A 20,086-nucleotide genomic window follows, 5' to 3' on the forward strand; every position below is an offset into this window, starting at 1 on the left:
AGCGAAAGCCTCTCCCAAGCCTGCAGTGGAGCTGGAGAGCTGGCATCGCCCAGCAATCCAAGGCCTGAGTGGCCCGGGGCTGCAAGCGATGCTGTCCAACACGTAAAAGTGTTCATAAGCTGAAGGAGCCTCAAAAGGGAGATTAAAGACCACAGAAATTATTAAAAAGTCCCTTTGAAGTACACAATAATGTATAGACTATATCGCTTAATACTAAAGGCTGAAGAAAGATATAAGAATTCCTGGTTGAATCTTGAGGACCCCAGGATGTCTGTGAGGACAAATGTTTGGGCTAGGAGGGTGGCTGGAGCGAGCCTGCGGTGGGGACGGGCAGTGCTGGGCCGGATGCCTGCAGATGTGTGCGATTTGTGCACCTCTGCGGCTCGGCCAAATGGTTCCCAGTGCTGAAATGGGATGAAAGGTTTTTGTATTGTTGGTAGAGTCAGTTGGAACATTTCAGGCTCTGCCTTTTGGGGTGTGTTTGTTTTATTTATAGCTTGGAATGTATGTCTGTACAAACATATAAATCAATGCCAATTTTAGTCATGTTGTTCAAAACCTAAATTAGCACAAATCTGACATTATTTTGCCACCAGAAATTAAAATGAGCTGTTTCAAATGCCAAATTAAAACCTCTCATCAGACAGCCATCTAACATGAGAATATTTTGACACCAGAGGTTTGGCCTTTCCTTCTAGAGAGAGTGATGGTAGTGCAGTTGATTGATAGGCTTGAGGGAAGGGAATGCCATACAGAGGGACCTTGACACACTTGAGGAATGGGCCCATACGAACCTCATAAAGTTCAACAAGGCCAAGTGCAAGGTCCTGCATGTGGGTCAGGGCAACCCCTGGTATCAATACAGGCTGGAGGGTGAATGGATTGAGAGCAACCCTGCAGGGAAGGACTTAGGAGTACTGGTGGATGAAAAGCTGGACATGAGCTGACAATGTGCACCCGCAGCCCAGAAAGCCAACTGTATCCCGGGCTGCATCAAAAGAAGCATGGCCAGCAGGTCGAACGAGGTGATTCTGCCCCTCTACTCTGCTCTCGTGAGACCCCACCTGCAGTACTGCATCCAGCTCTGGAGTCCTCAGCACAGGAAAGACATGGACCTGTTGGAGCTGGTCCAATAGGCCTCAAAAATGATCAGTGGGCTGGGAACACCTCTCCTATAAAGACAGGCTGAGAGAGTTGGGGTTGTTCAGCCTGGAGAAGAGAAAGCTCTTGAGAGACCTTATTGAGGCCTTTTAATATATTAAGGGGGTTTAAAAGAAAAATTGAGAGAGTTTTTTTACCAATACCTGTAGAGACAGGACGACGGGCAATGGTTTTAAACTGAAAGAAGGTAGATCTTTTATGATGAGGGTGGTGAGATGCTGGAACAAGTTGCCCAGAGAAGTTGTGTATGCCCCATCCCTGGAAGTGTTCAAGGCCAGGTTGGATGGGGCTTTGAGCAACCTGGTCTAGTGAAAGATGCCCTTGCCCGTGGCAGGGGGTTGGACTAGATGATCTTTAAATGTCGCTTCCAACCCAAACCATTCTATGATTCTATAGTTTTGCCAGAAAATTCAGTTCCAGCCCTTTGCTGAGTGCTGTTATCTAACACCTGTGCTGTCCTCCAATCACTTAAAACCCACTCTGTCTCACGTGGCTTTCTCTGGATGCAAATACATTTGCAGTGATTGCTTCTGCAGGGAGGTTTGTGAGCTGCACAGGTGCAGGGAACAAGCAGCAGGGCCTTTTCTTTCCTCTGTGTGTCTCACAATTCAGCACACACGGTCTGTGAGCTCTGGGACCACCATCAGACTCCAGGCTCAGGGGACAGCATTTTAAAGCTTTTTCTTTTTTTTTTTTACCCTTCGCTGAGCGTTATTTAACACACATTTCTGCACTCCTTTTGCCATGCCGTTAGCTTAGCAATCAGCTTCCCCCCTCATTGAGCTTAGTGAGAGCTGATACAGAAGTTCATTAGTCTGAAAACTAGCCCCGGTGAGACGAAGAGCTGGCAGAGCACTAGTAAAACCCCTGTGTCTCACATGAGCGTGGTGCCCGTCTTGAGTCTGCCTCAGTTTTCCTACTGTGTAGCTCCCCACCTTGCTAGAGCCAGCTCCTACTTAGTCAGAAGTGAGGTCTGTTTTAAGTGTGGGCAGTCTCAGGTTCTTCTCCTAACCTAGCAGGAGGGAGGTCCTATGCCTGCCTACTCTTAATGGGTGCAGTTGTGGGGATGCCCCAGGTAAACTTGAAAATGGAGGCTGCCAAGTTCACTTCTGAAATGGAAAACAACCACCAGTTAATCACTCTGTAATACTTATTTTGAAATTTGGTTTGTATATGCTGGCTGTTTTCACTGCTGGTTCATCTGTGATGAAAGCTCATATGGTAGCACCCAAAAGAGAACTGTAGCTTTTAGCTGGTGGAAAGAATATAGATCTCCAGATGCCTTGGCACCTGGTGAGATGTATGTAGCATTTTGGGACTGTCCTTGCAATATAGTAACCGGACATTTTAATTAAAAAGATAATTACACTCAGTTTTTTTTCTCTTACATTGCATGGATTCAAGCCAACAGGTGCCTTTACTGTGAATCTGAGAGCTAGAATTTGTTAAAAGCTTGGCTTTCAAATAAGAAACCTGCAATAGTGGATGAATTCCACAGCAAATTATTCCACTTGGAGCTAGGGGATACATCAGGCCTTTTTCATTCAGTCAACACACTTCTTAATTTCCATTGGGTTTAGGATGGATGGCACCTTGTGCGACCCAGAACAGCCCCAGGAATGCCTGTCTCCAGCAGCAAATCCCCCAAACCATTCACCAAACCTGCAGTAGGAGGCTCACAGCCTCTCTGCAAAAGGAAGACATGAATTTGATATTTCTTTCCAGTCTCAGACTGCTGTCTCTTGGATCCCAGGCTCATTCCGGACCGACTTGGGAAATAACATCATCATTATCACCAAAGAAAGTATGTTGCAAAATCCCCAGAGTAGTTTTTATTTAAAATGTTACTATCATAAAATTCCAGACTATGAAATGAAGACCTCAGATTCACGTTCAAACCTTACCCACCCCCCCTTTTCAAAATGTATAGATACGTAGTCACAAAACATAAAACATGCTGCAATGATACAAATATATTTTTTGATACGGAAATTACAGTACATTATAAACCAGGAAAACAAATTGAGGCACTAGACTGTACATCAGCTCTGTTCTGCACTGGCTGTGAAGCTGATAGACTTTCACTTTCAATGAACAAAAGAATATTCTCTTTGTTTAGTGAACATAACTTTACAGGTCATATCAAACGATGTGCTTTGTTGTGAGACATCACCAGGGTTGCTGGTCCTTTCAGAACCACAGTGCACCTACACAACATGTATCACTGCCACAATATGAAAAATAATAATTTTATTGAATGTACAACTCAAAAAAAATCAGTTATTATTAAATAAATAATTATTCCATACAGTGGGTAGTTTATATTACACTGCATTGGCCATTGGAACAAATTAAGTTTAATAAATAATGCACGGGAATGTCTCATTTACGCCTCCGTTCGTAACTCTGCGCTGTGCTCCTTTCAGAGGACCCTGCAAAAAACAAAGCAGAATGAAGCACATGGTACAACCTTGCGTAAACCTCAGCAAGCACAAGGCAACGTCAGAGACCCGCAGCCTGCTGTGTCGCCACCAGACCCCATCAGAGGGTTTGGACCCAAGATGAGTGATCCTGACAGAGCTGTGAGCTGTTTTGATTTGATTTTACCCCTCAGACTACACTATCCTCCAGGAGGCTGCAGGTCTGAGCAGTGCTTTCCACCTCTCATCTGTTGAGCTGCTTGAAACACCATTAACTTGGAGCCTTTTTACGTTCCAGTAATCCATCTAACTAATGAGATCTGAGCACTCAGATCAATTTGTGGGCAGAGGCTTTCTGCATTGACATGTCCATCTTCCATCCTTCTGAGTCAGCTCTTTGCCAGGTTTAAACCCTCCCTGTCCCCAGGGCCTGCACACAGTGACACCTTTTACTAAAATCTGCAGCAGGAGCTAAGCAAATCTCAGATTACCATGTGGGCCAACCACAGCCTAAAACAGTCTTCAGTAAGGTATTTAGCATTTAGTAGCAGTAGATCTCTCCTCCTTGCTCTTTTTAAAGTGAGAGGGAAACCTAAAGAGCCGTTCCTGGGCAGAGCCTGACTGTAGAGTGACACAGCTGGTCACCAGAGTCATCTTTGCTTCAACCCCAAAGGGAGGATTGCTCTCGCAGGGCATATGCATGCCTGACTACTGCATGCACCACACAGCTGGTTTGGGGGGATTCAGCACCGCGTCCTGCAGGGAGCTGGCATTTTGGATCAGTGACAGCATCAAATTAACAAGACTTCAATTTTCACCAGGCTAAATGCAAAATGAGTTGAGCTTCCTTCCTCAATATGGGTGGTTATCATATCTTTACTGCACGTGTGCCTGTTTTCTAGGTTCTACCTGGAGCGTTCATCCAACAGACTGCACAGCTTGGGAGACAGTCGGCATCAGAGCTGGTTTTACAACACCAGGAATTGGGACACCAGCATCCCAGCACTCTGCTTCGTGACACAGGGCTTTAAATCAGCACCATGTCCACACCCTGCAGCACGGCGGCGTGAACCCCCACACATTGCCAGAGGACTCAAGGGCTTTCTGCAGAAGAAGAAAGCCATGGCACCAAGAAAAGGCTCTGCCCAGTTAAATATCTTACAGTAGGGAGAAGTAAGGACAGTCCTAGCACGTACTCCTGATCTTGCTTTGATTACACAGTCCTCAGGACCTATCTTCTCCTCCAGAGGAGCAGAAGCAACTTCTTACCATTTTCCACTCAGGGAATCAGGCAGAAAAGCAGTGAATTAGTTTTACCTGTCAGGCAGGTGTTACATAGCCCAACAGGGTAAAACTTCATTATTCCCCTTTGTTACGAATACCACATAACAACATCCTGACTATACCAGCAATTTTTAAATTAGGGCAATAAAATCTTTGCCTTTTTTAAACATTTGCTGTATTTTACATTCTCATATTAATGTACATGTAATCCCAACAGAAACCAGACCCAATTTATTACTTCCAGGCTATTTACTTTTGTGATAGCAGATGTATTTACAGGTATTATGCATTTAATAGCTATTGCCACTACAGACAAAATTGTACAAAATTATTCATGATACATAGCAATTTGCAAAATGATGCAGAGAACAATATTACTAGTCTGAATAGGGTTTAATTGAAAATAAAAGTTACTGACAACCGTAATTGTAGAATATAGATCACAGCGTGTATCCACATAATATAAAGGTGTCAGCTAGTAATTTAACTTTTATCATCCATTTAACAAAACAGTGAGAACTATTTCAGAGACATGAAATACGTATTAGTTTTTTTATTTTTTTAATTCCTATTCTGGGAAATTAACTGACACTTTATGGTTCACAGTGGGGGATTTCCTCAGTACAGCCCTACAGCACAGGGAAGCTAAAGCTACTGGCAGTCTGCAGTTACCCACAGGGGTTGTGCACATAAGGGAGGAGGATTCTGCCCTATATGGATGCTATGGGAAAATATCACAAATTCACAGTATCAGTTCAAAGCAGAAAATGCTTGTTGCTTTTTTTTTTTTTTTTTTTAGGTAAAATGAAAAGCTGGAAGATGCTGGGAATGTTTAACAGCTTGACCTGCAGAAAGAGGTGGTGTTAATGGCAGATCTCTGCTCTTCCACCTTCTGCTCCAAGTTTGAGGAATAATGATCTCCAGAGATGATGAGGATACCCCTTTACCTGGGGAGATCTGGATTTGGATCATAAGTTTATTTCAGCTTCTGAATTTTTCTTGATGTGCCAGTAAAATTTATTTTTTTCTTGTATTAGCACTTTGGGGACCGACAGAACGTGCTGCTGGTGAGGACACGGCAGCAAGGAAAGTGCCCTGGGCACTTCTACCTGACCTTGCCTGCAGCTCAGACCAGCCGGATCATCTCAAGCACTGGAGTGAAGAGGACCCTGAAAATACCTTGGTTAACAAAGAAAATCCTGATCCTTTTTCAGAGAACTCTGGGTCTACACTACATAAAGATTGCTTCTTCCATCCGCTGGGAGAGAACAAAGAGGCAACAGAATGATGAGGCTGTATACTACTGAGTACCAGATTTAGTGATATACATACCAGAATTTAAAGATCTTTTGCCCATAAGTCCAACAAAGGAGTCTGTTTTATGCCCTGAAAAAAATATATTTGGAGGTGTTTTAATGCATTTTAAATAGGCAGGCTTTTAAGATAACATGTTCTTGCGAGGAAGGAAGACACAGGCTCCAAAACTGTTCATCTAACAGTCTAGTTGTTCCCATCACCCTCAGACAATGGAGAACAAACATCAGTCTGGCTAGTCAGACTAAACAGGTTAGACCAAGGCACGGGCCAGTTAGTGGACATGTCATTAACTCAGACTTTTTGGGTTGTTTTGTGTTTTTTTTAAGTACAATGGAAAAATAATGGCCAATAACTGATTCCTGTTCTTCTCCCAGTACAATTCCTATTGATTTGAGCAAATGCACAAGAAGGCAGTGTCTTGGTATAGCCTGCATCCATGTGGTGCATCTCTTCTACCTGTTGGAGGTTTTTTTCTGTAATGTGAAAGAAAAAACTGCCTTGCAGGTCAGGCAGAGCCCTTACTGGAGAGGAAGCCAATGGGACTCTATGTCTGGACATGTCTGAGCTAGACAGTCTAGCTCTATTTTTGGAATATTTATGAGTTCAGATATTACCTTCCTGTCCCATTAGTACTCCTCAAGGCAATGGATGTGTAAAGGATAAATTACTCCAAGTTTTGGCCTGCAGCATGTATCAGATACAGTGGTAGCTATAGTTCCAGATAAGGAACAAAAAGGAGCTATTCTTTCTCTAAGATGACTTTAGGCAAACTTAGAAATTTCTCTTTGGAAAGAATTTTGCTTGGCTAATTCATCTACAAAGCAAGGTGAATGATCCTCAGAGCTCACAGGTATTAATTCAAGCTGAAGCAGTTTCAGAAAGCTATAATTTTTTACTTTAGTCAGCAGGTTATTTGGCATGAGCTTTGTATCGGACTCTTTTAATTGGTCTTCCAACACATAATCCTAGTGATAAAATCTTGTGGCTAACAGAACACCGGGACACTTATTGACCTCAGTGTACAGGGGAGGTCTCACAGAATACAAGATCATTTTTTCTTATTAAAAGTCTTCTGGCTCCTGTCTAAGCATCTTCAGATAAATTCAGAGAATAAAACTGTCACTGTGCAGAACAAGGTAACACCACACTGCTAATACCATCTCCCACTTGGTGCTACACAGAAGCAAAGCAAGGCAAGCTTATTAATGGGGCAAGATACACTTGTTCTTATGGCAGCACACCATCAATCAGCCCCTGCTGTGCGCGGGGGTCTGATTCCCACCCAGACAATGCTGAGAGCACAGATACAGTATCTCGCATGCAGTGACATGGGCTCTCCCATGGAATCATTCTGGGGGATTTGGGAATTCACTATTCTAATTTTCCAGATTTTGCGGTCTTAATTGCTCCTCTCCAAGTCTGGCAGTAAGCCTGCCTTGCCTATGAGAAAGGCTTACAGAATCCCCCCCATGGGAAATAAGAGAGAGCTGCAACATCCACACATTAACATGGGTTGAAATCTCAAAGCTCGGGGGGGCTCAGATGAGGTATAGGCTCATGGCTGCACTGGGGGGTTCAATCCTTTAACAGAACATCTCTCCACCACTGGTGCTGCCAGCCCTTAGTTGCACCCAGTCACCTTCTAGTTAATCCCCCCAAATACACTATTCCCTATTTCAATACCTTCTAAAAATTACTTAAAATATTCGCATTTTTTAACTTACTTACTTTTGTGAGAGATCTGGCCATATCCTGATTGGAAGAGGAAAGGAAAGAGGAAAAAAAGGAAAAAGAGTTGTTGAAAAAGGATTGGCATATACACATGATGCTACTGCAATGCTTTGAAGAATCAAATACAGAAACTACTGTATGCATATTCCACTTAAGGGAAATGAAGGTGATAATTTACAACTGCATTTCTGTTTGAAGAGACTACAAAAACTTGTTTTAGCTAAACCCACACAATTTAGATGTTTAACTCCAATTTCTTAGATCAATTCTTGTATCAGTAAACACATAGAAGACAGGGCAATAATTGTATACACAACCGATTTCCAGACTTGGGCAATTCAGTGGCACATATGCTGACCCATGAATTATCGACATACCCCTTACTGGTGTTTATGTGCTGTAATTGGTGTGCACTTAGCAGTTTAAAGTGAAGCCCACTTTTTTTTCCAATCGGTGAGTTTATCTGGTATTAAACTTGCCGGGGGTAAAAAAACAAAACAAAACAAACCCAAACAACCCACATCGCGACTTTTGAGAAAGGTTTAACGCATTAAAACCGAGTGACAACCGCTGTGAAGTTTGGAGGGGCACTAGGAGAAGAGGCACGCAGAAGGGCGAGAGAGGGACCGAGCCCCCCCGCCCCGCTCACCGGCATCCCGCTTGCCCATGAGGCCGAAGAACTGCTGGGGCCGGGGTCTCCGGGCCATCCTCTGCAGGAAGTGCTCCAGGGGCAGCGGCAGCTCCTCCTGCGGGGGGACAGCGCCGGCGCTCAGCCCGGACCCCCCCACCCCGCCTGCGGGCGCCGAGCCCCCGGGGGGCAGCGCCCAAGGCCGCTCCCCACCCAACCCCGCGGGGTCGGCGGGCGGAGCAGCGGCCGCCAGAGCTCACCTTGACCTGGTCGCCGTCGGACCAGTCCGACCAGTAGCTGAGGTCGTCGGTGGCACCCGTGTCCGAGGCCAGCGCCTGCGCCGAGGCCAGGAGGAGCACAGCGAAAGCCAGCGGGAGCCTCATCGCCACCTCGACGTCCTGGAGGGGCGAGGGGGGCGGGCAGAGGGTGAAGCACCGGCACCGGAGCCCCGGCAGGGCGGCCGGCCGCGGGCAGCCGCGCCCGGGGGCGGGCACGGACACAGCCCTGCACACACACACTCACACACCCCGGGGCACACCTGGATGCACACTCCCTCGCACACACGGGCATACACGCACCTATACACACCAACAACCCCCCACCGACTGCTCCGTATGCCTCTGGATAGACACACGCTCCTCACATATAGACTCGTGTGCAGCCAGACGCACACACCAGTGCACAGATGGACACACGCATCCAGAGGCACCCCTGCACACACATACATACAGTTATACACAAACACGCCCTCACGTGTAGGTATACATCTAGATATTCACACCTGCCCACATACACAGACCCAACCAGACACATCCCCCTCACACATGTATCCAGGTACATACACATCTAGTTTTAAACTCACACAAACAGCTACACACGTAGATGAACACATGTACATAGAGATACAGCTCTCCCCACACACAGAGGCACACGTGCCTAGAGGTACACACACATCCCTTCGAACATCGAGATACACACACCGGGATGGGCACAAAAACATCCTTGCACGTACAGAGACACACACGTGCGGACACACAAGCGTGTATAGTCACCCCCCTCATAGCTGCACACATATATAGACACCCCCCCGCAGACGCACATAGGCAGACACATAGAAGTACACACGCTCATACCCTCACGAACATACAGACAAGCGCATCCTCACGCATACGGGTACACACGGACGGAAGGACACGCGCGCGGACGGACGGACGGACGGACGGACGGACGGACACGTTCCCGGAGGCACACGCACCGTCTGCAGCGAGGAAGGCGGGCGCTGCGCTCCGTGCGCATTGGCCGTCCGCGGGAGCGCTCCCCACTTTATATACCTGGAGACGGGGAGGGCCGAGGCAGCCTCATTTGCCTAAATGCAATTACCCCCGGTTTTATCGTCCCAGCCCCGTGACAGCCCCCGCCCCGGCGAGCAGCCCCCGCCCCTCTCCCGCTCCCGCGGCTCCTCCCGGGGCCGGGGAGCGCGGGGCGGCCGGGCGGCTCCCCCCTCCCTCCCTCCCGCTGCAGTTCCGTGCCCCCGGGGCCGCCCCGTCCCGGCCGGGGCCAAGGCGCGCCCCGGCGACGCGTGCGGATGCGGGGTGCGGGGTGCGAGGTGCAGGTATCGGGTGCGGATATAAGGGTGCAGATGCCGCTTTTCGCTTCCCCCCCTCTCCCCGCGCCCGCAGCGAAGGGAGAGCTGCTCTCCGCAGCGCCGCACCGCCAGGAGGGCGAACAGCGGGCAGGGGACGGGGGACCGGGGGACAGCGCGATGCGGGGAGCCAGCACTGGCGGGCGCGGCAGCGGGGCCGCCTCCCGTGCCTGGGCGAGCTCCTGCCCTCCCCAGGTGTACCCTCCCCATTGCCGCTGCTGAGGCAGCCCCGGCCCGCGGGGGGAGCGCGGCAGGACCGGGGGTGAGGGATGCACGAAGCCGAGGGCCTCACCCGGTGGGTGCAGTGTCTGGGGAGCTGGGGACGCCGGGGCGGGTGTGTGTGCTTGTAGAGGGGCTGCCAGCACAGGGCAGCAGGCAGGCACGGCTGGGCTGGCTGCTCTGATGGGGCAAATGCCTTCACTGAGTATGAGCCAGTCTCTCTGGCAGCACACCCCTGCCTTCATCCTTCCCTTATCACAGCTTTACATTGCTGCTGGCATTCAGCTCAGATAACTGTTCAGGTAATCTTCCATTTTGTAGTTGTTCCGTCTTATTTCTCCAAGGTCGGCTGTGCACAAGGCTTCTCAGTTAATGTTGGTGGTCCCTCAGCACCTGCGTTGACACAGTGCATGGTACCACGGCCTAAATCAGGCACTCTGCAGAGTTGAGCAGGAGCTAATAGCATTTCTTTTGAGAGAAGAGAGTGCTCAGGAGCTGGAAACAGCTCCCTGGTACCACCCCTCTGCTTACTTCGGGATGCTACCATTAAGGTGGCCTTGATGACAGTGGTAAACCTCCTCTCCAAGGACCATCCATGGGCATATAACTGTGGATCCAAGGGGGGCCCAGCATCTTGTTTGCTAAATAAAGGCATGATTAATACCAGGCCTCCCTGTTAACCAGAAATGCTCCTCAGGACCCAAAGTAATCCGCAAAGCACAGCCAAGCATGAGCCTCTTCCCAACTCTTGGGGATATCTACACTTTGTAAGACTCTGCACATAAATCAGAAAGATTGTGGCCCAGTGATCTGAGGGTTCCTATGAAGTCAACACAGGCGGCTTGAGAGGGTGGTTGAGAAAAAGAGTGGTTTGGAGGAGCCCTGTGAGGGACTTCATGCAGCCCAAGAACCTGCTGTGGGCACCTCTGTTGAGACCTCGAGCATGGGTGGTGTGAATGCTCCTCATTCTGCCTATCAACAAGCTGGCAGAAATGACATAGTTTAGCAGCTCTGGGAACCCAAACCATCAGATTTTTGTGCTGCAGCTTTGCAGCATTCCATTTGATGTGTGAACTTGGAAGACCCTTGAAGGCAAATTGTTTTCTTATGTTTTTTCATTACACTGTTTCTGTTTACTGTAATGACAACAGAGCAAAAGGTCAGATATATCAAACCAGGCTTGCTAATCCTAAGAGTGTTGATGAAGCTCATATTTTAAAGAAATCCTGAGAACTCCCAGCTTCCTGTGAAGTCAATTTCTATCATCCAGGAGTCCAAGATAATTACAATAAATTTGAACTGAAAAGTTCTATCTGTTCTGTAATTCGGTGATTTATCAAAATGGATGTAATCATAGCTTGACCTATGAAATTACAGGGATTTTCTCTCTTGAGAGAGTAAGAGATGGAAAATTAAAAAGTGGTCCTTTCTGTTCTTCAGAAATTTTAATGAATTTAGGTACTTTACCTCAGACTTATCTAACAGTTTGGGTGGGAGTGAAAAAATGACTAATAGGTCAAGCTCCCTTTTCTCTTTCTCAGTTTCTAAAATAAATTGACTGCTTAATCTTTCTTTGACCTGCAATACCCAGACATTACACTATGAACTTCTCAGGAAGTGAGCAGATTTCATGGCTAATGAGCAAAACTGATTCCTGGGAAGACTTTCTGTGTTCATTTTTTCATGTGCAGAGGAGGTAGAAGGCTCAAATAAGGGATCAAGATCTACATCTTGACCTGGAAGCAGCTGAAGCTGCTGCCTTTGTGCTGCCTGGTCCCTGGCCTAGGGATGCATTAGAGCATGGCAAAATGTCCTTTGTGCACAAACAAACAAAAAACCCGCTCAGTTTTGCTGAAAACTGTCTCTGCCTCAGACATATTAGTGGCTTTAAATCTATGAGTTACTTGGGAATAAGTATGTGAGAGAACGTGCAGGTACAAGGTGTCTACATTGAATATCCCTGCTCTATCCACGCTCAGGGCACAGATCCCTCCCTCCTGTTGCAGTTAGACCATGAGATTTCTAACAACTAGAGTGAAGATTTTTGTTCATGAATCAAGAGATCATTAGACGCAAGGTAACCCAAATAGGGGTTGTTTTTTCCTGTAGAAGTGACAGAGAAAGGCATTTTTGGAGTTCTTATCCAGACATTTCCCTAATCGAGTTTAGGGACTGGATTAAAGGCACTTGTGGCTAGAATCTCAACAGTAATGGAAAACTATTTGGGAAGCAATTGCCTATGAAGCATACCTCAGAGAATTGCTTTTTCAATTGATTTAATATGATACATCCTGCGTGATGATTCTTGTGAAATGTTTATTTGAATTTTATGATGATGTTTTGCGTTCCAGTAAAATGTCCAATAACTTCATGATAAGACACATTGGCTGCTACATGGTTATCAAGTGATTCTTATACCATCAGCAAACACCTAAGGTGCTATGGGAAAATAGCAAATTATATGTGACCATATAAGATTTTGTGCAGAATGCAAATCTGAATTGTTCGAGCATACACAATCTCAGAACACTTGACACAAAATTAATGCATCTGGCATTGTTCTTCAATGGCCTTATGCTATATAATTATATGCTATATGCTTAAACCTAGAGCCTAATTCTCATATTATTGAGATCTCTTTTCATCCCTTTACCAGGGATCTATGAATAACAGAGACAGCAACAGAACAGTTATTTTATATAACTTGAAAAAATTAGGGATGAGATGCAGTCTACCTAAGCACGGTGATCTGTAAATACACTGGACCTCAGCTCTGATTTCTATCGTGACAAGAACACTGGAAATGTTCTTATCCAAAGATATAACTTCATAAACATTGAAAAGAGAGATCATGACTGATGACCTCTTAAATTTTTCATCGGTATGTGTCTCCAGGGGAAATAGAATTATTTCGGTAACAGATGAGGAGTCTTTGTAACACAGTGATTTTGACACTGTAAAATTATTTATTGACAGAACATCCAAGTGGCATTGGAAAAATTAGCAGAACTCACAACAGTGTCCTGATTTTCTAATTAAGTATGGCCAGGTCAGTGAATTACTCTTTCACCTGGATTTTAAATTTAACTTTACAAGTTTGTCATCTTTAATTTTTGTTTTAATGAAGGTTTACATTTTCAGAGCATATGCTTGTACATATTAATGCATGTGAAGCGTATGTGATAATTATGCATATCACTCCCTCTTCCCCCTCCCATCCATCCATAAAGAGTGAGAGATTATACTTCTGCTTGTGAAACCAGACATTATAGGTTCAATTACATTGTGCTCACAGGCAGGCAAGAAGGGGAGCAGTGAGATCTGCATGCCACAGGAATGCCCTTTCCTTGGCAGGTACAGGCAGAAGCAAGGCTGATCATGCACTTACTCATCTAGTAAGAGCTGGAAATGCAATATTGGCCTTTGGTTCTCATTTTGAAAAGAAAAGTTAATAGGTTTCCCCACTCTTCTGATCCCTGTCATCTTTTTACACTCCCATCTCTGTTGGCCATCTCACCAAGCCACTAGTATCATTTGCATCTTACCTGGAGTGAGCTTCTTTAACCCAGATTTGAGGCCCATTTTTGTTCACACTAAGTTAGGCTTATAGGTGGGATATGGGACCAACTGAAATGAAAATAAATGGCAAGGTATTAAGATACTGAATGCAAACATATAATGTAAATACTGCAGTCAAGGCTATCCTCCCAACCTGGTGGCTCTATAGGCAATCAGCTGCAAGAGGAATAAATGCAGTCCTGTCAAGCTCCTCGAGCTACTCGAGAGACCATGCGCTTGGAAGAGAAAAAGTATTTCCTCTCAACCATTGAGGTCTCAGAGAGGGAGAAGCAAAGCCATGCAGAACCACCTCTACATTTGCAAAAGCTGCAGGGAAGCTGGCAAGGAGAAGGAGGGAGGCTGGCTGTCTGACTGCCCAGAGGTGCCTGTTCTTCTGATCGCAGGGGCTGAGCATCTGCTAAAGCCTCTGTGGCATTTCTAGATCTGTATTAATTCAAAGCAAAAGTGAGAAGATCTGGACTTGCAGCTACTTGGAGATGCCTTACTATAACTCTCCAAACAGTTTCCACAAGAAACATGGAAGATGGAATATTTTCTCATTTTTGTTCAAAAGAGCCAATAGTGAATGACATTCTGAAAACACATTTTAATAGCAAATATGGAATGGTATTAGCCTCACAGAGACAGTGTCTGTCTCTTTTAACCACAAACCCCGTTTTTTTCCACATTTGCCATCACCAACAGAATGGGCAGGGGCAACCACAAAACGTGGCACAAAATACTTCCAGAAGCTGAGGCAGATCATGAGCATCACTGGTCTGAGCTTGACCAGAAAAAGCTGCCATTGCAGAACTCTCCTTGGAATGCAAAGGACTCAGAGCAGCCAAGGAGCAGATGCTTCAGATTAACCAAGTTCATCACTCTTGGAAGAAAACTACTGACATTGCTTTGTTCTGATGCAAATAGAGACCCTGTTTGTCTCCTGAATACTTATTAGATTACAAATATATTTATAAATCGGTTGATTTGATTCAAATGGAACCTTCTGAGTCTGGAGCTTGCTCTTTAAGGCTTTTTGCTTCAGTTGTCCAAGCTTATTGGAAAGCTGCCTCACAGTGACCTGTGAGGATAAATGGAGGGTTTAAACTTACTTCATCAACAGGTGAAAGCAAAAAGTTGACTTTTAATCTATCCCTAGCACACCTAGGACATGAGGAAATGGCCTCAAGTTGCACCAGGGGAGGTTTAGATTGGATATTCGGAAAAATTTCTTCACTGAAAGGGTTATCAAGCATTGCAACAGGCTGCCCAGGGAAGTGGTGGAGTCACCATCCCTGGAGGCATTTAAGAGACTTGTAGATGTGGTGCTTAGGGACAGTTTAGTGGTGGACTTGGCAGTGTTAGGTTAATGGTTGAACTTGATGATCTTAAAGGTCTTTACCAACAAAAACAATTCTATGATTCTGTGATTCTGTAAAGCTTTTCTGTAGGAAGGACAATCTTTTCTCAGAGACCCCTCAAAGACTGGCCTTGGTCTTATTTAATTTTGCGGAAGGATCATCAAAGCCAGGCCCCTGACCTGTTTTCAACACCTGCGTATCTATCTGATCCTGCCACCAGCCACCAGAACCTGTCCTCATTGCACTGAGTGCTGGCTGGCTCCCGTCACAGATGGTGGGAGCAGAGGAGGACAGTTATGCTGGAGTGAGTGCCTGGGAGGAGGAACAACCCTGGTCCCATGCCGTGGGATTACACAACAGCCCTTTTTGGTTATCTGGGAAAGCGATGGACACCTGGCTGTTCCACTTACTCTTTTTTCTCCTTTTTTTTTATCCCTGTGATATGTGCAACAGCAGACCTCAGTTCCTGGGCACAAGGCTGGGTAGCCTTGCCTCCTGCCCCTACTTCCAGACCTTCTCCTACAGGGAGGATGAGGCTTATTTTGCACTGTGTCCTTGTACCAATCCCCCACAGCTTCCCAGTGTTCATCACAACAGCAGAAAGGGATTCATGCTGTTCATGGCTGCTACAATCTGCGCTTAATTGAACCAGTTTCTTAACTTGGGATCAAACCCTGGTGAATCATCGTCTTTTTTACTCTGTTTTAGAGACTAGATAATTTATATGGCTGTATCTTCATTGAATATTAATATTCTTCTCAGTAATGCAGCATATTTGAAAAATAGATTCAGAAATCAGCAGGATAAAAGGGTATAGTTTCAGCAAAATTTAAATGAATTCTAATATTGCTACCACTATCATTTTTTCAGTAGTTCTGTTAAACATTTTTTACAAATCCATAGTAACACTATCTTCTTCGTTATTTGCACTTGTTGCATCTCAGTGTATCTCTGTCCTTCCTCACGTATCTTCAACAGAAGTTCACAACTCTCCAGAAGTCTTTAAAGTCCTCAGAAATGTTGTTTATGATTTTCTGCATTTCGTTTACTCCACAATTTTTAGCAGACTTCATTCTAAATCCTTAATCCATATATGAAACCCCCTGTGACAACTTGTAAAAGCAAGTTGGCATTTCTGGAACAAACATCCATGAACTTAGTCTTGGATGTAGCATTGTGTATGGTGAGCTAAAAGTGAAGTAAAGAAAAAGAAATTGCCCGAGGACTAAGTCAGTGGGAGATCTAAGGAGTTTAGATGCCCAAATAAAGCAGAAAAAAAGTAGAGAAAGGGAGAAATATCAAGGACAGTCTTTTGTGCTGCTTTGATACTCACTAGAAGTAACATATCTTTCTATGGCTTGCCTGTCTTCTCTTCCAGTTTTGAATCTTATAATATATTCATTTTTTTAAACTCTCAAGTTCTAAACTCATGTCTGCAACAAGTTCATTTTTAAGTAGATCACTTCCTGCCAAATCATTCAGCTGAAAAGATACAAAAAAGTGTGAAAGGAATTTATGGGGATCATTTATTACTCAGAAATTTTACAGAAGTAGCTGTCTAACCGAAGAAGGCCTATTTGTGTTAGAATTCAAAAGTGTGTCCTGAGGAGGAAGGTGACAGAGTTGCTGGTGGATGCTATGGAAACCTGAGACTTTTACATCAGATTGCATGTGAGGCTATTTTATCTGTTTGGTTTCATTGTCTCACTGTCATCCTTTCCCACTTACTCCATGCTGACTTCTGAGACATTTTAAAACCTTGCCATGTCTGATGCAAATGCTTTAACAAGCCATGAGCCCAGCCTCCATCAGCAGAAAGAGGGGAGTACACCTTCTCACAGCAAGTCTTGGGGGGCCACCTCCATGCCCAAGGAAATCAAAGAAGACTTTTCTCCCCCTACAGCCCTCACTGCTTGATGTGAAGTCCCTGATATGGTGGGATTTATGTTTAGATTATTTGCATCTGTTTCTTCTAGAATTCCTTTTGATGTACATGATGAAAGACTCGAGAGCGTTTGCAAAGGGCTGGAGGACAGAGCAGGAGCATCACACAGCCTTGGGTCCGGCTCAGGAGGACTCCCTGTTGAGTGTTTGGGCCCTGAAAGTCAGAGCTCTGTAAGAGCCCTTTTCCTCACCCTCCTTTTCCATACATTCACATCTCACCTGCTATAATGACTTTGCTCCCAGACTCTCCCTCTGGTCAATGGAGACCAATGAACAGGGTAAATTAGATGTTAACCTGGAAGCACCCATGCCTTTGGGAGAGTCCTCCCATCTACTGGGCTTGTGTTCATCTAAAATGAGATCACTGAATCAGCCTGAGACACTTGCCAATTGCAGACCAATTAGCAATTCAGCCGGTCTTAAAGGGATATTAATTCTTCGTAAGTCTGAGATATAAAATAAGAAGTACTCAAATTAAGAAGGTGGCAAAATCATTTTTTTTTAGGTATACCTATGAGAAAACTTCACTGGGTCATCACTTGGCTAGAAAAGAAAGCTTTCATCACTTCAAGGCTTCACATAGTGGAGGACTATGTCATTCTCAAGTCTAAGACCTGCTTCTGTTCACCACCCAACCACGTTCACAAAGAGATGCACACTCGTGAGCAGGCATGTCCCTTTCTGCTGAATTCTTCCCTTTTCTGCTCACTTGCAGCAATAAGAGGTGGGTCTCATCTAGGTTCGTAGCATTCTCTAGTCAAGGCAAAATTGTCATATTTTAGCTAATCCAGAGATGCATGAGATCTTATCTCAGACTGATCATTAAGGGCTGAGACTATTAAGGCCTGTGCTGTGCCTCAGTGCCAATGCCCTCACAGATGCATTATAGTATGTGGATGCAAATATTTTTGATAGTTTGTATTGATTATGAGCGAGCACCCTGAGTGGTTTCCCAGACAGCTGATTTTCCCAGGACATCCAGAATAATGAATTCAGACAGAAATTATGAGCAAATTTGCAGCTGTGCTAACTCCCATGTAACCTGCCAACTTGCAAGTCTGCTTGGTTCTCTGCACCCACAGCTGCACATGTAGCTGGGTGCATTGGCTGTGCACTCCACAAACAAAACTGCTTGTCTGCACCCAGGAACCTGAGGAAGGAATGGTTATTTGGAAAAACACGACTCAGGTGTCATTTTGTTTACCTCCAAATGACAGAACCATATCGCACGCGTTGCATGTATTCCAAATTATGGAAGAGAAATCTTCCTATATTTTCATATAAAATTACTAAAATGTTTAGATTTTTAAGAGGATTTAACTACATAAAAGACTAAGGACCACAACGTTTAAGTTTTAGCTGCTTATTAGAGCACCTAAAGCAATGAAATTCAGGTTCCTACTTCTCCTGTCCAAGACCAAGAAAAATTAGATGCTTGAAAATGGAGTTCAAACATCCAGTGCACAAAGAGTGAGACCACCTGGGGTTAGTCAGTAGAAAGAGTAGAGCTCTCTTATCCTGCCCATCTTCAAGTTAGCACCTCATCAGCTGTTTGCTCTTCCCTGAAAGTAAAGATCTGCAACCATTCTGCCAAAGGGCTGAAGGGAACTGCTGTGGTCTTTTACAATGACAGGAATGATGCCACTAATTTTATCTAGTCTGAGAAGCAGATTACATGTGGATCTGCCATAATTGGTGTGCATTCACTGAGCAATGTATAAAAGGCAATGCATATTGCTTAGTTATTTATTCTTATGTTTAGAAAAAAAAAGGATGAAGGCACCAATCTCCTAGTAAAGCTCTAGTCAGTGAAACTAGACTGAAAGGTCATGTTCTACTTAGCAGCGCTGGTAAGCTTTGCAGATACATCAGTACCTCCATTGCATCATTTCTAATCCATATTTAAGTAAAATAATTCATTAATAATATTAGGATAATATAAGATTTACCCCAGACTAAAGATGTTTACTGTAAGGAATTATGTTGAATAAACATGCTCCAGATGAAAGCTAGAGTGGTGGACAGTTTCCTCCCCATCTTAGAATGAAGATAATTTGTGCTCATAAAATGTTCACATCCTTCCACATGAATGTGCTGATATATAATTCATAAAAATACTAGTTATGATATTTCTAAGTTTGAGTAGCTTACCCCAAGTTTTGTGCAGCAAATGAAGAGAAATACGTTAAATATATTTGGACACATCAAAGATGAAAATGTTACTCATAGACCTGGGGTCTATTACCTCAGGACACATTATGTATTCTGTTTTTCATATGTTCTCAAGTGTGTCATTAAACATTAGCAGTTTTCTCCACTTTTTATACTTTTCCCTTGATATTTTGCTTAAGAAAGATGGAGCATGACAGCATTTGCTTTCTGAGTCAAACTCTGTACTGTATTTTTTATACTAACTTTTGAAAGCAAAGGTTTGTCTCTGGCAAATTGTGATTTGATTATAATTCTTTTATTAACATACAGCCAAGCTCTACACACATAGTCAAACATACAACATGAAAACAAACAGCAAGTGAACAAAAGCCTTCTCTCTTAAAAATGTCATTAAACATGTTAGCTCAGGGCTAGACTAATTTTGCCATCACTATTGTCTTTCTACTCTACATTACTTCTACTTTAAAGGCATTTTATCTCTTCAACACCTTTTTTAGAGTATAAATTATTTTGGTGTGACTTTTCACAGAAGTAAAGCAGTGATTAGGAGAGCATCCCCTATCCAGAGCATGCATAAGCACCACTTTAATCCTCTTGATGTCAAAACATGCATAAAAGTATCTGTTGCTTTCTCTTAAACAGAGGTGAG

General features: G+C 44.5%; 1 protein-coding gene across 2 annotated transcripts; it reads right to left on the reverse strand.

Annotated features, from left to right (window-relative positions):
• Positions 1 to 3,543: 3,543 nt before the first annotated feature.
• Positions 3,544 to 9,686, reverse strand: TAC1 (tachykinin precursor 1). 2 transcript variants are annotated; one of them, XM_068405421.1, is made up of 6 exons: positions 9,675 to 9,686; positions 8,802 to 8,939; positions 8,563 to 8,659; positions 7,911 to 7,934; positions 6,198 to 6,251; positions 3,544 to 3,593 (listed from the first exon to the last, which is right to left on the reverse strand). In XM_068405421.1, the coding sequence occupies exons 1-6, from the start codon at positions 9,684 to 9,686 to the stop codon at positions 3,544 to 3,546; spliced, it is 375 nt and encodes a 124-aa protein (XP_068261522.1). The 2 variants fall into 2 exon arrangements, with proteins under 2 accessions (XP_068261522.1, XP_068261524.1); XM_068405423.1 differs by lacking the exons at positions 6,198 to 6,251; positions 9,675 to 9,686 and having other exon boundaries at positions 8,802 to 8,924.
• Between the last annotated feature and the right edge of the window lie 10,400 nt (positions 9,687 to 20,086).

The sequence above is a fragment of the Nyctibius grandis genome, chromosome 7, assembly GCF_013368605.1.
Source record: "Nyctibius grandis isolate bNycGra1 chromosome 7, bNycGra1.pri, whole genome shotgun sequence".
In the NCBI taxonomy this organism is placed as follows: Eukaryota; Metazoa; Chordata; class Aves; order Nyctibiiformes; family Nyctibiidae; genus Nyctibius; species Nyctibius grandis.

Bases quoted from the DNA above. Each gene is read 5' to 3' on its own strand.
- TAC1 (XM_068405421.1), bottom strand. The intron at 6,252-7,910 runs GTAAGTAAGTTA...TATTTTTTTCAG, and splicing joins TGGCCAGATCTCTCACAAAA to GGCATAAAACAGACTCCTTT. The intron at 3,594-6,197 runs GTATGTATATCA...TGTTTTTTGCAG, and splicing joins CAAAAGATCTTTAAATTCTG to GGTCCTCTGAAAGGAGCACA.